The following is a 20035-nucleotide window of genomic DNA, read 5'->3' on the forward strand; positions in this document are numbered from 1 at the left end:
AAGTCGCTCGGTATGCGGGCAATCTTTCCCCCCCCCCTTCCCTCCCTTTCTCCTTCACTCTTGGAACTGGGCGGAGACAGGCGGAGGCGAAGGCTCGGGTGGGTCTCTTGTTCTTGCCTTTGCCCGACGATCACTTTCCCGCCGCCGAGTTGGAGGCGCTGGGTTTCCCTTTCCGCGCCGAAAAGAAGGAGGCGAGGGCGGGGTCCGCTCAATGGCATTGGCTGGCCCGCCAGCCTCGGGCGGAGGGCGTGACCGGCTAGGTAGCGAGGTTTCCTTGTAACCCGAGCCTTAATCGATGGCTTTCCTCAGCCCGGGAGAGACGACGCGCGGACTCTGTAGAACGCGCTGTCTGAGGACAGGCAGCGGCGACGGCTGCCTGGAGGAGTGTCAGCGCTTCACCTTCTTCCTCCTCCTCCTCCTCCTCCCCTTTAAGGGGTGGGGTTGGCTGGCCTCCCTCGGCACCTGTGGGAGGGGAGAGGGCGGGGCAGGAAAGTTTGGGTCGGTGGTTGGCTGCGCGGCCGGACTTAGGCGGCGGCGGCGGGGGAGAAAAAGCGGGCGTCTCCCTCCCTTTCTTGCTCGCGCCTGCCGGTTCCCAGGACAATCCAGAGCCAGCGGGGAACGAGCGACGGCTGTTGGCTGCCACTGGATTGGATTGCGCCCCCGCCTCCTGGCAGAGGCTTCACTTGACTGAAGCGGGAAGCTCATTAACCGGCCGCTTTGGGGAGTGTTCCGGCTGGTTTTCGGCGCGCTTCCTCGGTCTTCGCAATTGTGTGAAACTGCTATTGCAAGAGTGATCTGGTAACGGATAATACCTATGTGCAGACCAAGGTTTAAAAGGTTGACACCTTTTAAAGCCTTCCATGGCTCAAGTCCTGGTTATTACTGGATGTCACTCATAGTAATACCTGTTCATTCGGTAAAATATGGGAAGAACTCCTTTTGGGTGCCTGTTCTGAAGGAGTGTAGCCATTAGAAGTCAGGAAGGTGAGTCTTTCTCATTGCTGCCCCCCTCCTCCAAAGAAGCACTGTTTCCAAAAGCAGACCAGAACCAACACTATTTAGGAAAGCTCTTATGACAGAATGCCTTTGGGGCTGATAGGGTTGAAATTGCTCCTGCAGTGAGGTTACCAGTTGTATCAACTTGTTCTTTGTTGTTTCTTGGCACAATATGGTAGGAGACAATGTTATTATTCTGTTTGTTGTTTTAACTCTTTTCAGTGTATACTGCAAGTGTAAACTGATTAGAATCATATAAGTGACATGCAGGTTTAAATAAATACTTCAATGCATGGGAAAAGAAAATGTGGGAATAAACATCTTCACATCATTTTGTTTTGTTTTACTATCTGTATAATCCAACTAAACTGAAAGTGTATTAAGTAGGAAGCACAAAAATACTGATCATTTCACTATTCTCATCACTGTGATTCAGATGTCAACTCTTGATTCCTAAAGCAATATTTTTTTTCTCTTTGAATTAGTTTTTTCTCCAAAGTCACCTTCCCTAACAAAATCCTTTCTGTGAAGGAGAGTAAAATTCATACCTCATAAATTATAAATATTATCTTCAAATGCAGGGCTAACACAGGATCTCTAAATTAAAACTAATTAAGCAATGTCTTAGTGAGAATCTCACCCCACAGTTTACAGATCAGCGTAAACCAGCATCAATTAAAAAAGGAAGCTTCTTGAGTTCAAGAGGAACTCATCCTCACTCAAGAGGAAATAGGCAATGTCCATATTTACTTATAAACGATCAGTGAAAAAAAAAAGGACTAAACTGCTGCTCAGAAATTGGGCAGATCCGAAAACACAGCTGCTGTTTGGACTAAACTTAGACGGGCTGCATCCCTTCCCATACTTACCTGAGACTAAACCTGGTGGAAGCAAAGGGATTTATCTCCCGAGTAAACATCTCCAGTCCCGTCTTGCAAATCTTACAAGCGTTGGTGTCGAGCGCATTTGTTCTCGAGAGAGATTCCTACACTCACCACCGTTTTCGAAAGCGCGGGGGAAAGCCCACGTGCGGCCGGGCTGTCAGCAGCCGCGTTCTTTGATTCACTTCCCGGTGTCTTTGACTTGAAAGTCGCTCGGTATGCGGGCAATCTTTCCCCCCCCCTTCCCTCCCTTTCTCCTTCACTCTTGGAACTGGGCGGAGACAGGCGGAGGCGAAGGCTCGGGTGGGTCTCTTGTTCTTGCCTTTGCCCGACGATCACTTTCCCGCCGCCGAGTTGGAGGCGCTGGGTTTCCCTTTCCGCGCCGAAAAGAAGGAGGCGAGGGCGGGGTCCGCTCAATGGCATTGGCTGGCCCGCCAGCCTCGGGCGGAGGGCGTGACCGGCTAGGTAGCGAGGTTTCCTTGTAACCCGAGCCTTAATCGATGGCTTTCCTCAGCCCGGGAGAGGCGACGCGCGGACTCTGTAGAACGCGCTGTCGGAGGACAGGCAGCGGCGACGGCTGCCTGGAGGAGTGTCAGCGCTTCACCTTCTTCCTCCTCCTCCTCCTCCTCCCCTTTAAGGGGTGGGGGCCGGGCTGGCCTCCCCTCGGCACCTGTGGGAGGGGGAGAGGGGCGGGGGCAGGGAAAGTTTGGGTCGGTGGTTGGCTGCGCGGCCGGACTTAGGCGGCGGCGGCGGGGGAGAAAAAGCGGGCGTCTCCCTCCCTTTCTTGCTCGCGCCTGCCGGTTCCCAGGACAATCCAGAGCCAGCGGGGAACGAGCGACGGCTGTTGGCTGCCACTCGGATTGGATTGCGCCCCCCCCCGCCTCCTGGCAGAGGCTTCACTTGACTGAAGCGGGGAAGCTCATTAACCGGCCGCTTTGGGGGGAGTGTTCCGGCTGGTTTTCGGCGCGCTTCCTCGGTCTTCGCTCCTCATCTGGACGCGGCGGTATGGGGCACCGGACGGAGAAGGCGCCCCTTTCCCTGCTCCTCTTACTGTTGGCGGGTGAGTCTTGGGGAAGGAGGAGGAAAAGTGGCTGCGGAAAGGGATAATGCCGGTATGCATTGAAGCGGGAGGGAGAGATTTTAGTGGGTGTGAGATCATGCTTTTTGCAAGGCGGGGAGGGGGGGGGATGTGATGGTCAGGAGCCCTAAATAAACTAATTTCTCTGCGCTCATTAAGCCGGTACAGGTATTGTGACGAGACGTGTGCGGTGCCAAAAAGAGGGGCAAATGGGGGAGGGGGGAGGGAGAACGAGTGTCGGTCTTGCTCGCGAGCCATATTGTCTTTGATAGGAGTCTCTCTCTCTCTTTAATCCCTATTGGGACCAGATAAGTCATGACTTCGTACTGGGCAGAGCACACTTCACGCTCAGAAACCCCCTTTTCCCCCCTTCTTTTTCTTTTTGAGGATCACACAGTTGCTGGTTGTTTTTTGTTTTTTTTTAAAGAATCGCCCCTACACACCTTAAGACTCGTGCATTATGTGGTACATGGTTTTTTTACCCGGGGAATGTAGGAAATCCTTAAGGAAATATATATATATATATATATATTGCGCTAAGTGCCATTACCGTCCTTCTCTTACTCTATAGTTAAAAATCGGGTCCAGATCTTTGATTTGTGTGTTGAAAGAGAGAGACCTTTGTTTTCTTAAGCTGTTTTTCCCAACTGTCGAAGACGGTCGATAATCTATAGAATTCTTTAGATAGTTTATTACCCCTAATTTTCTCTCCCCCTCCTTAAGAATGAATTAAAAACATTTACCTTGAGTTTTCACATTTCAGTAAAACGGTAAAAAAACGGGTATTTGCAACGGCTCCTTTAAGAGGTTAGTGCATGTAATTATTGTGAACTTTCCAGTTGAAAGATTTTTAGGGAAATTTACCATACCTGATATGTATTTGTATAAACCTTTTTTGACTAATAAAAATTTTTTGAATAAAAAGAAAAAAAAAAAAAAAGAAAGATTTTTAGGGGAGAGGAGGGAATGTTATCTTTTTTGTTAATGCCGTGTTTTGGGTAGTCTCTCTCCCCCCCCAGTAATCACTTCATAGTTCATTTTATGATGATGTCAGAGTTCACTTAGGGAGCAGCAAACTTATTTGCATTATGTGTATCTTGCTAGAATTCAAGCATCAGAGGTGCTCCAACACTAATTTTAGGCGTGTTAATTTGTGTTTTCTCTGCTATGTTCTAATTAATGAATGGCACCTCTAAAGTTATAGGCTCTGGGGTGAGCTGTCTTGGTGTGGATTCCAGTGCTAGACAAGAAAAGGTGTGTTTTGGGCTTTAGTACAGTTTAAAATTAGAAATATGTATAAGAGACCGAAGAAACCTAGATATGCAATATATACAAAGGAATTTTGAAGCAGTCTATTGATGATTTATAACGGCTGGAGAATTATTTCAGAACTTCTGTCATTAACCAGTAATATCACTTAGAATGAAATACATTACAGGAGTGTTTTCATTTTTAAAGCTACAGAGTTCAGGAGAATTTTATTGGGTTAAACTTAATTGGAATTTATGCCTAGGGCTAATGGGAGGATAGATTTTATTAAATATTATCATATCATTAACTTTGGAGTACAATAAGCTTCAATTTGAAGGAACCATTCAGAATACATCAGATATCTGAATAAAGACTTTGGACTTTACTCCTAAAGAACCTAAAAGTTCGTTGGTTGGTGAATCAGTCTAAATGATTTGCATTAAATTTATATGTAAGTTGTTACTGCATTGAATATATTTTTACATGAACTTGGATTTCATGGACATAAAGATTTAGTAGCATTCATTCTCTCCATGTGGTTCATTAAACTGAGGTGTTAGTAGACTTCAATTTTCATCAGTTCTTACTAAATAATTATTTTCATATACAAGATACTGGATTATACGAATAGCCATATTTCACATTCCTACAGTTCATTTATTTTGGAGGTGATTAATTTAAATAATTCCATAGAGATATTTAGTGAAGCCCATTGATAATGATCATTAAGCACAAAATAGGAGTTATTATCTTTCAGTAGCATGGCTTCCCTGAACTATATGTAAGAACAGACTTGGACTGCGATTTCAACATTAGAAATTGAACATAGAGGCCTGAATTGAAGAGGCAAGAATCCAGTTTTAGAAGCTCAAAGGCTTCATGCTATATTTATCTTTCTGCATTCATTGTTGGTAATGTTGCCCAATTAATTGGTTCGCTGGCTTGTTTCCAGTATTAGAAAAGAGGACGGAACAGATAACCAGCAAGTTATGAAAAATAACGTATTGTGTTCCAAAAATTATAGTACCACATACTTCTTCTTAAATTGTCTATAAAGAAAGTGGTGCATTGCCAACATCACGATTGAAGTCTGAAAAAAAGTTTCAACATTACTGTAACAATATTGCATAGAAGTTGCACACATGGAAAGTGAGGTGAGGGAAGAAGGAAAAGAACAAGTGACAAAATGTATGTTAAGATGCAAAAACATTTCTGTGCTTATCACAGATACTGGAATGTAAATACATACTGGTAGGCTTTGCATAATGACATCATCATCTGTGCCTTCAGTCTGACAACCTTGGTTTTCTGCAGATGCTTGGGGAGGATGCTTTCTTAAAAATGCCCTTTGTTTTGTTTGTTTGGGATAATTGTTTTCCAGTCATAGCTGACTCCTGGTAGATGCCTGAACTAGATCCTGCAATCTTTTTGGCAAGATTTTCAAAAGTATCTTGTCACTGCCACCTTCTTAGTGATGAGAGACAGTGACTGGCCCAGCTGTATTCATGCCTAAGGCAGGACTCAACCTCATGCCCTCCCAGTTTCTTGCTTAGTGCCATAAACCACAGATTGTAAGCAGGCCTGTTTTTACATTTCGCTCATACTTCCATCTTTAAATGTCACAATATAATCCTTAGAAAAAGCAAGTCAATAAAGAGTTTGAGAATTGCTTCCAATATGTGTTGAGGGTTGTGTTGTTAAAGGGACACAAGTGTTACATGTAATTAGATAGAATTTGTACCTATAAAAACAACTAAAGAAATTCAGTGAAATGTTTGACTAATTTATACCATCTAGGCATAGTGACGTGTTATATGATTAGAAATGTACCAGTTATATATTTACCAACTACACTAGATAGTGTGTGATACTGTTTCACAGTAAAACAAATAGAGGCACTTGCCTTAAGAAATCACTTTCTGTGACTGCACATATGGTGTAAACCCCATAGGTAAATGCTTCACTATCCTTCACAGTTTAATAGCAACATAGAAAGTTTCTGCAAGCTGTTTGTGATCAGTCTGTAACCTGAGCAAATGTCAAGCTCTCCAGTTCTAATTAAGATAAATAAGATAATTTAATTTAAAAACCTGCTGTTTTCTTTGGTGGGAAAAGCTTGAGGGAAGGAGGTGACTCATGTTATACCTCTGTAAGAAAACTCACAGTAAACTTGTAAAATCTCCAGGTAATCAATATTCTTCTTCCATGCTTCAGAGGCCCTCCTTTTTTCTGCCTAATCTTCAGTTTTTGGCTAGCATTAGGAAATCTTTCAGAGACTTCATTTCATGTTCATTGTTCTTTGCCATTGCTTGCATTTCCAGCTGTTTGATTTCTTTGATGCTACAACAGTTAGTAATTTGAATCAAGGTTTAATTCAAATCCTGCCGTTAAAGGCTTTCAGTAATTAGTTGCTTGTCTGCTTGTAATCATGAACCTCATGAAGCAGTGTCCTTTACAATGCAATTATAGTTAGACAACAAAAATGAGAGCATAAAGGGGTTTGTTCATTAGATATCCTATTTAGCAGATAAATAAAAAATATGCAAAAATAAATCTGGGGAAACCCTGCTTGTCCAAATGGCAAGGAAAATAATGTGTCTCAGTTTTGTTTTCTTCTGTTCTGCTGGAAATCTACATGAATTGGACTAAAGAAATTCAGTGAAATGTTTGACTAATTTATACCATCTAGGCATAGTGACGTGTTATATGATTAGAAATGTACCAGTTATATATTTACCAACTACACTAGATAGTGTGTGATACTGTTTCACAGTAAAACAAATAGAGGCACTTGCCTTAAGAAATCACTTTCTGTGACTGCACATATGGTGTAAACCCCATAGGTAAATGCTTCACTATCCTTCACAGTTTAATAGCAACATAGAAAGTTTCTGCAAGCTGTTTGTGATCAGTCTGTAACCTGAGCAAATGTCAAGCTCTCCAGTTCTAATTAAGATAAATAAGATAATTTAATTTAAAAACCTGCTGTTTTCTTTGGTGGGAAAAGCTTGAGGGAAGGAGGTGACTCACGTTATACCTCTGTAAGAAAACTCACAGTAAACTTGTAAAATCTCCAGGTAATCAATATTCTTCTTCCATGCTTCAGAGGCCCTCCTTTTTTCTGCCTAATCTTCAGTTTTTGGCTAGCATTAGGGAATCTTTCAGAGACTTCATTTCATGTTCATTGTTCTTTGCCATTGCTTGCATTTCCAGCTGTTTGATTTCTTTGATGCTACAACAGTTAGTAATTTGAATCAAGGTTTAATTCAAATCCTGCCGTTAAAGGCTTCCAGTAATTAGTTGCTTGTCTGCTTGTAATCATGAACCTCATGAAGCAGTGTCCTTTACAATGCAATTATAGTTAGACAACAAAAATGAGAGCATAAAGGGGTTTGTTCATTAGATATCCTATTTAGCAGATAAATAAAAAATATGCAAAAATAAATCTGGGGAAACCCTGCTTGTCCAAATGGCAAGGAAAATAATGTGTCTCAGTTTTGTTTTCTTCTGTTCTGCTGGAAATCTACCGTATATACTCGAGTATAAGCCGAGTTTTTCAGCACGTTTTTTGTGCTGAAAAGCGCCCCCTCGGCTTATACTCGAGTATAAGCCGAGTTTTTCAGCACGTTTTTTGTGCTGAAAAGCGCTCGGCTTATACTCGAGTATAAGCCGAGTTTTTCAGCACGTTTTTGTGCTGAAAAGCGCTCGGCTTATACTCGAGTATAAGCCGAGTTTTTCAGCACGTTTTTGTGCTGAAAAGCGCTCGGCTTATACTCGAGTATAAGCCGAGTTTTTCAGCACGTTTTTGTGCTGAAAAGCGCTCGGCTTATACTCGAGTATAAGCCGAGTTTTTCAGCACGTTTTTGTGCTGAAAAGCGCTCGGCTTATACTCGAGTATAAGCCGAGTTTTTCAGCACGTTTTTGTGCTGAAAAGCGCTCGGCTTATACTCGAGTATAAGCCGAGTTTTTCAGCACGTTTTTGTGCTGAAAAGCGCTCGGCTTATACTCGAGTATAAGCCGAGTTTTTCAGCACGTTTTTGTGCTGAAAAGCGCTCGGCTTATACTCGAGTATAAGCCGAGTTTTTCAGCACGTTTTTGTGCTGAAAAGCGCTCGGCTTATACTCGAGTATAAGCCGAGTTTTTCAGCACGTTTTTGTGCTGAAAAGCGCTCGGCTTATACTCGAGTATAAGCCGAGTTTTTCAGCACGTTTTTGTGCTGAAAAGCGCTCGGCTTATACTCGAGTATAAGCCGAGTTTTTCAGCACGTTTTTGTGCTGAAAAGCGCTCGGCTTATACTCGAGTATAAGCCGAGTTTTTCAGCACGTTTTTGTGCTGAAAAGCGCTCTGCTGTAAGGTATTATTACAGTGTTTTAGGCTTTTAGAATGAGAATAAAGGTATGCATTGGGAGACCTAGTAGAGGTATAGAAAATGTGCATATACGTGAAAAACATTACAAGTTTTTGTTCTTTTGTAACAGAATTCTGGGTCATTCATTGAAGCTAAATGTGGGGAATTTTAAGGCCAATGAAAGGATGTACTTTTACACAGCAACCACACTTGTTTATCCAAGTTCTGGTTTGGTTTCCTTTCTCTGCTCTCTCGCTCTGCGTCAAGGCGCTGGAAGGGGCGGAGAGCGAACAGCAGCAGGAGCAGCCGCGCCGCCTGGAAGAGGAGGAGGTGACCTTCACGCGGAGAGGGTGGGGATGGGGGTTGAGGCGTGCAAGAGGAGCGAGCGTGGAGGAAGAGGAGGAGGTGACCTTCACGCGGAGAGGGTGGGGATGGGGGTTGAGGCGTGCAAGAGGCGGCGAGATCGTCGGCGGGATTTGCCCAAGGCTGAGCAGTTCGCGCGGACCTGAGCCAAGCGGTCGCAGTCAGCGAGCGGTGAAAGCGGAGTGGCGCTCGGCATGTCGCTTTCACCGCTCGCTGACTGGGACCGCTTGCTCGGGTCCGCAGTAACTCCGCCAGGCTGTGCCAAGAAACCATTTAAAAGCCCGCCAGGGCTTTCTTCTCCTCCGTGCTTCAAGTTGGGCTTTTAAATGGTTTCTTGGCACAGCCTGGCGGGCTTTTAAATGGTTTCTTGGCACAGCCTGGCGGGCTTTTAAATGGTTTCTTGGCACAGCCTGGCGAGTTACTGCGGACCGAGCCAAGCGATCGCAGTCCAGCCGAACGGTGAAAGCGGAGTGGCGCCGGCATGTCGCCACCGCTCGCTGACTGGGACCGCTTGCTCGGGTCCGCAGTAACTCGCCAGGCTGTGCGAAGAAACCATTTAAAAGCCCGCCAGGGCTTTCTTTCTTCTCCTCCGTGCTTCAGAAGTTGGGCTTTTAAATGGTTTCTTCGCTGCACAGCCTGGCGGGCTTTTAAATGGTTTCTTCGCTGCACAGCCTGGCGGGCTTTTAAATGGTTTCTTGGCACAGCCTGGCGGGCTTTTAAATGGTTTCTTGGCACAGCCTGGCGAGTTACTGCGGACCGAGCCAAGCGATCGCAGTCAGCGAGCGGTGGCGGGCGGCGCTCGGCATGTCGCTTTCACCGTTCGGCTGGACTGCGACCGCTTGCTCGGGTCCGCGCGGGCGGGAGCCGACTTTGGCCCTTTAGCAAGGAGGAAGGTGGGAGGAAGCGGAGCTGCCGGCTGTGGCGCTCGCTCGGGCCGCCGCCGCCGCCGCCTGGAAGAGGAGGAGGTGACCTTCACGCGGAGAGGGTGGGGATGGGGGTTGAGGCGTGCAAGAGGAGGCGGCGTGGAGGAAGAGGAGGAGGCGACGGCCCGCGACAGCGCGGCTTCTAAGATCAGCCCACGCTCCGAAGAGGAAAGGAGCGAGTGGGTGGGTGGCTGGGGCGAGACCCCACCACAAACACACACACAGCCGGTCGGACGGCGCGGTTCCTTTCTCTGCTCTCTCGCTCTGCGTCAAGGCGCTGGAAGGGGCGGAGAGCGAACAGCAGCAGGAGCAGCCGGCGCCGCCGCTTCCTCCTCCTCCTCCTCCTTTCGTGGCGGGCTGCTTCCAAGTCTGGAAATCTGTTTTGGGAAGTGGTGGTGCAGCGGCAGTTCAGCCCTGTCGGCCGGGGAAGGAGGCGGTGGATCGGATTCTCGCGCCACACGAAGTCGGCTGGAAAGCTTGCTGCTTCTTCTTCTTTTGCTTCTCTCCCCCACCCCTCTTTTCGGCTCTCTTGCAACGTTGCTGCAGCTCCTCGGCTCCTTTTCCGGCGCCCAGAAGGCTCGAGCCTCTGCTGCCGATTGAATACTAAAATAAAATAAAAGCGGAGAAGAGCAGGCGCCGCTTTTGGTGTCCAGCGTCCTGTCGCCGCCCGGCAGGACGCGTTTAAAAAGGCGGGGAGTTGAAAAGAGGCTGCCTCTTGGGTTACCTCAACATCCATTCCAGAGCCGCTAAAGAGCGGCTGCTTGGCCCGCCCTGGTTGGGGAACGGGCACAAAAAGGTCCCTGGTGACCCAGAATTCATCCTAGCCCCATTGACTGGCCCTTTGACTCGATAGGATTTAGCTGACGGGATTGTTAAACAGCGCTCGCACCTTTCTTCTGGGGAGAGAAGTCACTCTAATAAATATTGGGAGGTGTTTTCAAGGAAACATAGGGGTCCACCTTCTGCCCACAAGAAATGTAGGGAAATGTTTTTCGTTCAAATAAATATTCATGTTATTTTACTTGGCTCTATCTTTATTTTTTACATTGACCAGTAGCTGCCTCATTTCCCACCCTCGGCTTATACTCGAGTCAATAGTTTTTCCCAGTTTTTTGTGGTAAAATTAGGTGCCTCGGCTTATATTCGGGTCGGCTTATACTCGAGTATATACGGTACATGAATTGGACTAAAGAAATAAACTAGTTTGCAAGAAGACATTTTTGGGTTCAGCAAGTACAAGTACAAAAAGGGAACCGAGTGTAACCAAAACAATTCTAAGTTGAGAAAAAAAATCTGCTGTAAGGTATTATTACAGTGTTTTAGGCTTTTAGAATGAGAATAAAGGTATGCATTGGGAGACCTAGTAGAGGTATAGAAAATGTGCATATACGTGAAAAACATTACAAGTTTTTGTTCTTTTGTAACAGAATTCTGGGTCATTCATTGAAGCTAAATGTAGAAATGTTTTCGTTCAAATAAATATTCATGTTATTTTACTTGGCTCTATCTTTATTTTTTACATTGACCAGTAGCTGCCTCATTTCCCACCCTCGGCTTATACTCGAGTCAATAGTTTTTCCCAGTTTTTTGTGGTAAAATTAGGTGCCTCGGCTTATACTCGAGTATATACGGTACATGAATTGGACTAAAGAAATAAACTAGTTTGCAAGAAGACATTTTTGGGTTCAGCAAGTACAAGTACAAAAAGGGAACCGAGTGTAACCAAAACAATTCTAAGTTGAGAAAAAAAATCTGCTGTAAGGTATTATAGTGTTTTAGGCTTTTAGAATGAGAATAAAGGTATGCATTGGGAGACCTAGTAGAGGTATAGAAAATGTGCATATACGTGAAAAACATTACAAGTTTTTGTTCTTTGTAATAGAATTCTGGGTCATTCATTGAAGCTAAATGTAGAAATGTTTTCGTTCAAATAAATATTCATGTTATTTTACTTGGCTCTATCTTTATTTTTTACATTGACCAGTAGCTGCCTCATTTCCCACCCTCGGCTTATACTCGAGTCAAAAGTTTTTCCCAGTTTTTTGTGGTAAAATTAGGTGCCTCGGCTTATACTGAGTATATACGGTACATGAATTGGACTAAAGAAATAAACTAGTTTGCAAGAAGACATTTTTGGGTTCAGCAAGTACAAGTACAAAAAGGGAACCGAGTGTAACCAAAACAATTCTAAGTTGAGAAAAAAAATCTGCTGTAAGGTATTATAGTGTTTTAGGCTTTTAGAATGAGAATAAAGGTATGCATTGGGAGACCTAGTAGAGGTATAGAAAATGTGCATATACGTGAAAAACATTACAAGTTTTTGTTCTTTTGTAACAGAATTCTGGGTCATTCATTGAAGCTAAATGTGGGGAATTTTAAGGCCAATGAAAGGATGTACTTTTACACAGCAACCACACTTGTTTATCCAAGTTCTGGTTTGGTTTCCTTTTCTCTCTAATTCCAATACTAGACCGTTTCCCAAATATAATACAAAAAAGTTCGTCTAGAAGGCTATTGTATGTTTAATGTTTGTTAAGTGGACACCCGAGGAAGATTGTCTAAAGCGAGATGGCGGAGATATTTTTGTTTGTCTTAAAGATCATGGTATTTCGGAGTATTTTGAAAAATAGTTGTTCTTATATAGCATGCGTGTGTTGCCTGTGCATGTTTTCTGAGCATCAGCAGTTTCCGTTTTATAAAAAGGGCATTTGCTGGGCTTTGTGGGATAGATAGTTTAGCATTTGGAAGTCACATCCCCTCTTCAAACTATACTCATGAAACAGCTGTGTAAGAGGACTGATGCCAGGAAGTAAAGTGAGAGTGGCTTAGCCTCAGGACCAGGATGCTTCTCTGAAGCACTCTTTAAAGCTGCTTTTGTTTTATAACTCCATGAATTCAGGAGTTTATGTGAAGTTCTGGAAACTGTACATTTACTTCTAAAATTTGAGATTATATACGATTATGTGTAATTATATACAGGTTTAGACAACTCTAGTCAACGTCTATGTTTTAACAAATCACTAAGTGAACAGGGGTTCAAACATGGTACAAAAACATGAAAGGTTCAGAAATACGAAGACCCTTCAGCTAGATTTTATATTTCCTCCTCTGGAGTAATAGTTTTCAAACACTTCCTGTAGCAAGCTAAATGCCTTTTCTATTCTTGCTTTTGAATTTTACCCCATTGTTCCTTGCAAAACTCTTCAAGCTCAGATAGTGCTTCTACAAAGGAGCTGTTACATGTACCGATTTAAGGGGGCACCCATTTCTATACCTGTCATATTCACCTTTTCTTATCCTGAATTTGTCAACAGCTGCACATCAATTCAAATTTGCACAAAGATGGTATGTTTAGTTTGTACCATGTAGAGGTTGTGTCAGCTTTTGTTCACTTAGGAATTCATACAGCTGCATTATTTACTCAAAGCAAGTTGCATTTAGCCTACAGTCGTTGTGGCCATGCTTACAATGAAAGCATCTGAGAATCTTTGAAGAGATATTGTAACTTCTCTTTGCGTGATTAAAATGCCCATGCAGATCACATCTGTTAGTATTTGGCATGCTATGTGAAATCTACTCATTTTAATGCCTCAGGAGAGAAATTGTGTTCTTTATTGTTTTCATGGTATGTGAATTTGAACTAGACTGATCCTATGAAATTTGTTGTAGTTTCATGTTGTGAAATTGTTTGGGAATCTGCAGTAATACCTATTTGTGCTTTAATTTTTCTCTCCATTAGTTGTATGATCTACAACATGTGTGTCAAACTCACGCTGTCACGTTGCCATCTCGTGACATTTCTCCGCAGAACTGGGGTGGGCGTGGCCGGCCCAGCTGCCAGTTTGACACCCCTGATCTACAACATAAAATGTTTATCAATGCTATCTTAATAAAGTGTGGCATATATATATTTTCCCATATTTTAAAAAAATAATCAGGACTGCTGTAGTTTAAAAATAAAGGTTTTCTTCTGTCCAGTCATGTCCAACTCTAGGGGGCAGTGGTCATCCCAGTTTCTTAGCTAAGGGAGCCAGCGTTGTCTGAAGACAGTCCTGTGGTCATGTGGCCAGCTTAACTACTGTATACCCAAGGAGCATGGAATACTGTTACTTTCCCACTGAAGTGGTACTTATTTATTTACTTGCATCTGCATGCTTTCAAACTGCTGGGTGGGCAGGAGCTGAGCTATTAATGTGCACTCATAATCCCATCGTGGCTATCAGATCTTGAACCCAGCTGCCAAGCTCAGCATCTTTAGCCACTGAACCATTGCACTTCCTGCTTTATTTTACTTGTATTTATCAGTACATTACATATATTATAGCTGGAATATTGATGTGATAATGTAGACATGCCAAAAATATGTTGTGTGTATATATGTGAAACTGAGAAAGTAAAAAGGATCTGAATAAGAATCCTCTGATCTTACGGAATGTGATTGATGAATATTGGTAGGAACTTAAGGGGTAGGTTTAATTATTAATAAAAGGTCTAAATGTATGGCAAAAAGTATGAATTGGCTCTCTAGACCACCTAGATAGGCTAATGAACATGCATGTTACACTTAGCTAATGGGGCTGATGGAAATACAAGTTATGTTTGTTTATAATTTTACTATTATGTTTATATTTATGTTTATTTTTATATTTTATTTATGTATAATAAATATAAATATAAATATATAATAAATATAAATATATTATATTTATGTTTATATTTATGTTTGTTTATAATTTTACTATTGGAATGGTCAATGTGGTCACTAAGTGATGCAGTTGTGCTAACTGGAAATCATATGACCATGACTATGCTTATGATTTTACTTTAACTTTTCTTTGTTTTACAGTGTCAGAAGATCAAACCCCAAACAGTCAGGTAGCTCAAACATCAGGAAAGGTTTCTGGAACTCAGTTCACAAGGAAGCCAGATAAAAGGGCAAAGCTTATTGTCCTTCTTCTCTTTCTGCCCTGTCTTTGGAATACTTACACTGGCATTGGAATAATTAGTAAGACAGGAATTAATGTTTGTATTGACATTCATTGGAGAGCAGAGGAAGGGTTTAGAGAGTAAGCAGGCACATAATGGAGAATACACATAGAAAGGAATGTGCTGGTGCTGGCTGTTTACCTAGTATGCTCCCAGCTTCTAGCCGTAAGCTACATAGGAGACAAAGAAAAGCCAAAGTGTGAAACAGATTAAAGTCTTGTCAGCTTCAGGTAGCCTTTATGATTCTGCTAGTAATATTTTGGTTAATATGCAAGCCCTGTTGCAGACAAAAGTAACTCAGGAAGAGATAACTTGTTTAGACATTTTCTCTGCTCTGCAGGATATGAAAAAATGAGTTGGGTATAGAACAATGCATATACATTGGCTGTAATGGCAAATGTGCGACAGAGATTCTGCAAATGTGTAATAGATATATTGGCATCAGTTACAAGGTTATTTTGTAATAATCAATTATTGTACTTGTATCAGTGGTGTGATTCAAATTTTTTTACTACCGGTTCTGTGGGCTTGGCTTGGTGGGCATGGCTTGGTTTGGTGGCCATGGCAGGGGAAGGTTACTGCAAAATCTTCATTTCATCCTGATCAGCTGGAACTCAGGAGGCAAAGAATAGATGGGGGCAGGGCCAATCAGAGGTGGTATTTACCGGTTCTCTGAAGTATCCAAAATTTCCGCTACCGGTTCTCCAGAACTGGTCAGAACCTACTGAATACCATCTCTGACTTGTATGCCGCTCAACTCTCAGTGACTTTGGGCATTAAATTCACAAATTCCAAGATTAGTAACCTAAAGCACCAGTCTCAAACAGCCCAATATTTTTGTGATTTTTAACTTTTGGTTCACTAAAAGTTAATACTTTTTTTGAACATGGAGGTGACATTTCATTGTTCAAGGAGGGAAAGAATACAGTCAGGAATACAAATATGAAGGCATTATTTGAAAAGCTGTACCTCAGGAGTCTAGGAAAAGCCATGTCCAAAAAACAAACAAACCCTAGGATAAAAATTAATACATTAGATATAACTGAAAGAATTCTGAGCTTAAATTTGAAAAACAGTAAATTCATTTTTTTTTCTTGAGAAAGGCAGTCTGAGACGAGATTTTTGCACACTCAGAAATGAATAGTGTATTTTAATGTTTTTGTTGTTAGTTGCGAAGTCATGTTCAACCCATTGCAACCCCATGGACAACGTTCCTCCAGGCCTTCCTATCCTCTACCATCCCCTGGAGTCCATTTAAGATCATGCCTACTGTCAGTAACTCCATCCAGGCACTTCATTCTCTGTCGTCCCCTTCTTCTTTTGCCCTCAATCTTTCCCAGCATTAGGCTCTTCTCCAGTGAGTCCTTCCTTCTCATTAAGTGGCCAAAGTATTTCAGTTTCATCTACAGGATCTGGCCTTCTAAAGAGCAGTCATGGTTGATCTCCTCTAGGACTGACTGGTTTGTTCACCTTGCAGTCCAAGGGACTCGCAGGAGTCTTCTCCAGCACCAGAGTTCAAAGGCCTTGATTCTTTGGCGCTCAGCCTTTTTACGGTCCAACTTTCACAGCCATACATTGCAACTGGGAAAACCATAGCTTGACGATATGCACTTTTGTTGGCAGGGTGATGTCTCTGCTTTTTAGTATGCTGTCTAGATTTGTCATAGCTTTCCTCTCCAGGATCAAGCATCTTTTAATTTCTTGGCTGCAGAGTCCATCTGCAGTGATCCTGGAGCCCAGGAAAATAAAATCTGTCACTACTCCATTTCTTCCCCAGCTATCTGCCAGGAATGGAGAGGGCCAGATGCCATGATCTTAGTTTTCCTAATGTTGAGTTTCAAGCCAACTTTTGCACTCTCCTTCTTCACCCGCATCCAGGCTTTTTAGTTCCTCTTCGCTTTCTGCCATTAGAGTGGTGTCATCTGCATATCTGAGGTGGTTGTTATTTCTCCCGGCAATCTTAATTCCAACTTTTGATTCATCCAGCCCCGCCGTTCTCATGATGTGCTCTGCATTATAAGTTAAATAGGCAGGGTGATAGTATACAGCCTTGCCGGACTCCTTTCCCAATTTTGAACCAGTCAGTGGTTCTGTGTCCAGTTCTCACTGTTGCTTCTTGAGATACAGGTTTCTCAAGAGACAAATGATGAGGTATGCCCATCTCTTTAAGAACTTGCCACAATTTTAATGTTTTAAAAATTTGTAAATATGAAGATCGTTAAGGAATGGAAGTGAAAGGAAACAGGTGTCAGTGTATTTCTCTATTCCAAAAAAAAAATAGTGTGAATGTTACTGATAACTGAAGGAACTGTTACTAAGGTCCTCAACAGAAAAGTATAAATATATGATATCACATGTCATTATACAATTTACTTAAAATGTAATTGCCAAATTGGAGCTATAGCAAGCTAGATTTTAACTTATCAATAGAACTCTCTAAACAAGATAAAAGAGAGAAATGTAGTCTGTCACTGCTGTAATAAAAGACAATATAGTGTATTTTTAAAAAAAATCACAGAGCTTAGACCCATAGAGAAGGAAAGAGAATGAGATCAAATGTACTAAAAGAAAATCAAGGCTGCATGGGGATTTCAGAATCAATTAGGTGCAGATAAAGAAAAAGTTATGTTAGCACATAAGTATTTATTTGAAAATGTCCCATGGTCATGTGATCATAATTTGCATGCTTCACAGCCAGAGTCAGTGGAGAAGATAGCTGTACAATTGCATAATAAAATAAGGACTACCTGTCCTGGGTTGTTAGAACTCAGGCATAAAATTGGCATTCTTGCACAAAAATAGATAATGAATTCTAATAGAACTACCAAATATCAAGAAAGATGTGATTAAGTTTTCAGAATAAAGCATGATTGCTCATGGAAATATGTAATACAAGTAGTCCTCAACTTACAACCATTTGTTTAATAAGTATTCAAAGTTACAATGACATTGAAAAAAGTGACTAACAAGTTACAACCATCGGAGTATTCCCATGGTGATGTGATCGAAATTCAGGTGCTTGGCATTTGGCATGTATTTATGATGGTTGCCATATTCCAGAGTCATGTGATGACCATTCACGACCTTCTTAACCAGCTTCCAAAAGGCAAAGTCAATGGCAGAAGCCAGATTCACTTAACAACTTCACTGATTATCTTAACCATGGCAGAAAAAGTTGTAAAATCAGGTGCAACTCACTTAACAACTGCCCTGCTTAGCAACAGAAATTCTGGTTCCAATTGCCATAAATTAAGGACTATCTGCACTATATAGCAAAGTTGATGTTGAGGATTATGGTGAGATTTTTGCACTATAAACATGCAAAATACACTGTAGCAGCATTTAGAAAATTGCATGTTGTGCACTTATATTAAAATCACCTTTTTTCACAGTTACTGAAAGAGAAAATTTACATGTATCAGCCATAGATTTTGAATAACCACAGAAAGAAACCTCATCCACAAATTGTAAAAATCCATATATGGACTAAAGCAAACAGCTAAAGTATGGTACAATAAACTAAATTAAATGTTGTGAAATATTGGTTTGGAAAATAAAATGCTATTCCATACTTATTTACAAGACTTTAAAGGATGATTGTACATTCATTGTTATGCTGATGATCTAATTGTGTATCCAAAGGACAAAAGAGGCAGCTTGGAGATAGTGAACAATTTAAATGGAGTAGTAGAGATAAGTTGATATGAAGTAGAAGAAATAAAGTAATTGAAGACCAGGTTAGGGATAAATTGTTATTGAGAAAATCTTTATGGTCACTAGAAGTTAAAAATAATGATTCCAAATTATCAACTGGAAATGACATATCTTAGAGGTAATTAGTTGCTATCTTGGAACTGAAATGTGGAGTGTGCTTGCTCAATCAAACATGAAAGAGAATGGACCAAATGAAGTTACTGAGGCAAAGAAGTCAAGCACATCCATGAAAACTTGAACAAAGGAAGAAACCAAAACAAATTGGCAAGTAATGAACAGCATCTGTGGAAAACTAGTATACACTGCAACTGTGAACAACCCAACATGGCCAATGTTTTTCGATTCAGTAGAAAGGTAAGTGAGCCAATAATAGAAGAATGGAGAGAGATTAAAAGAGTCATCAGATACTTAGAAGCAACTGTAGACTTTAATTTAAAATTTCCTACATCTAATAATCCGAAACCTATTGGGTACTGTATAGAGTTTCAGATTCAGATCGAGGTAAATCTGATAAGAAATCAACCATCGTGTACATATTCTTTTGTGAGGTATACTTATCATTTTGTACAATAAAAAACAAAGCCTTGTAACCCTATTATCTGCAGAAGCTGAATACTGTGCTATAGAACAAACATACAGGGATTTTGCATGGCTGCACAGTTAACTACCAGATTCCAGAATGAAAGAAGCAGACCCAACCACTTTACTTGAGGACAATACAGGTTATATGAGAACTAATATGTACATATTATGAAATGGACATGTTGACCTGAAATATGTGGATGTGCAAAAAAATAACTGCAAATAAAAATGATGTAGCACCCTCAGATGATATAATGACAAATGCTCCCACTAAGGTATCACTTACAGACTGCTTCTTTAAGTTCAAAAAAGCACAAAATGACGCACATGGTGCAACCAATTGCAATACACAGTTTGGTGCACAGAGCTGATGAGATGGGAAACAGGCTGTATCATTCCATTTCCAAATTGTTTCCTTCAGGATCCAGAATAGAGGAGGGATCATCTGGTGTGTTATTTTCCATCTCTATTCTTTTGCTGTTTTATATGTAAAAGAAGGAAAGATGGAATAACTAAAGGTCACTCCCTTTAGTACAATCCAGGGATGAAATCAAGCAGGTTCTGATAGGCTCTGGAGAACCTGTAGCAGAAATTTTGAGCAGTTTGGAGAACTGGCAGCAGAAAATTTGAGTAGTTTGGAGAACCAGCAAATACCATCTCTGGCTGGTCCCAGAGTGGGGTGGGAAAGGAGATTTTGCAATATCTTTCTCCCAGGAGTGCGGAGGGAAGGGAATTTTGCAGTATCTTTTCCCTGGAGTAGGGTGGGAATGGAAATTTTGCAGTATCCTTCCCCTTCCCCTGCCACGCCCACCAAGCCACACCACGCCCATAGAACCGGTAGTAAAAAAAAATTGGATTTCACCACTGGTACAATCTATGAGAATTACCCAGTTCAGTCCTTCTAATATAAAGG

At 41.9% G+C, this 20035-nt stretch overlaps 1 protein-coding gene across 2 annotated transcripts in view; it reads left to right on the forward strand.

Annotated features, from left to right (window-relative positions):
• Positions 1–2156: 2156 nt before the first annotated feature.
• The window catches only part of PTGFRN (prostaglandin F2 receptor inhibitor), a 134544-nt gene continuing 116665 nt past the window's right edge, over positions 2157–20035 (forward strand). Inside the window, exon 1 of one of the 2 annotated variants that reach the window (XM_058185855.1) lies at positions 2157–2937. In XM_058185855.1, coding sequence (XP_058041838.1) covers positions 2883–2937 — 55 coding nt within the window. In that variant the 5' untranslated portion in view covers positions 2157–2882. The remainder of the gene's footprint in view (positions 2938–20035) is intronic. The other variant, XM_058185854.1, reaches the window with a different exon arrangement.

Source organism: Ahaetulla prasina, chromosome 5, assembly GCF_028640845.1.
Source record: "Ahaetulla prasina isolate Xishuangbanna chromosome 5, ASM2864084v1, whole genome shotgun sequence".
In the NCBI taxonomy this organism is placed as follows: domain Eukaryota; kingdom Metazoa; phylum Chordata; class Lepidosauria; order Squamata; family Colubridae; genus Ahaetulla; species Ahaetulla prasina.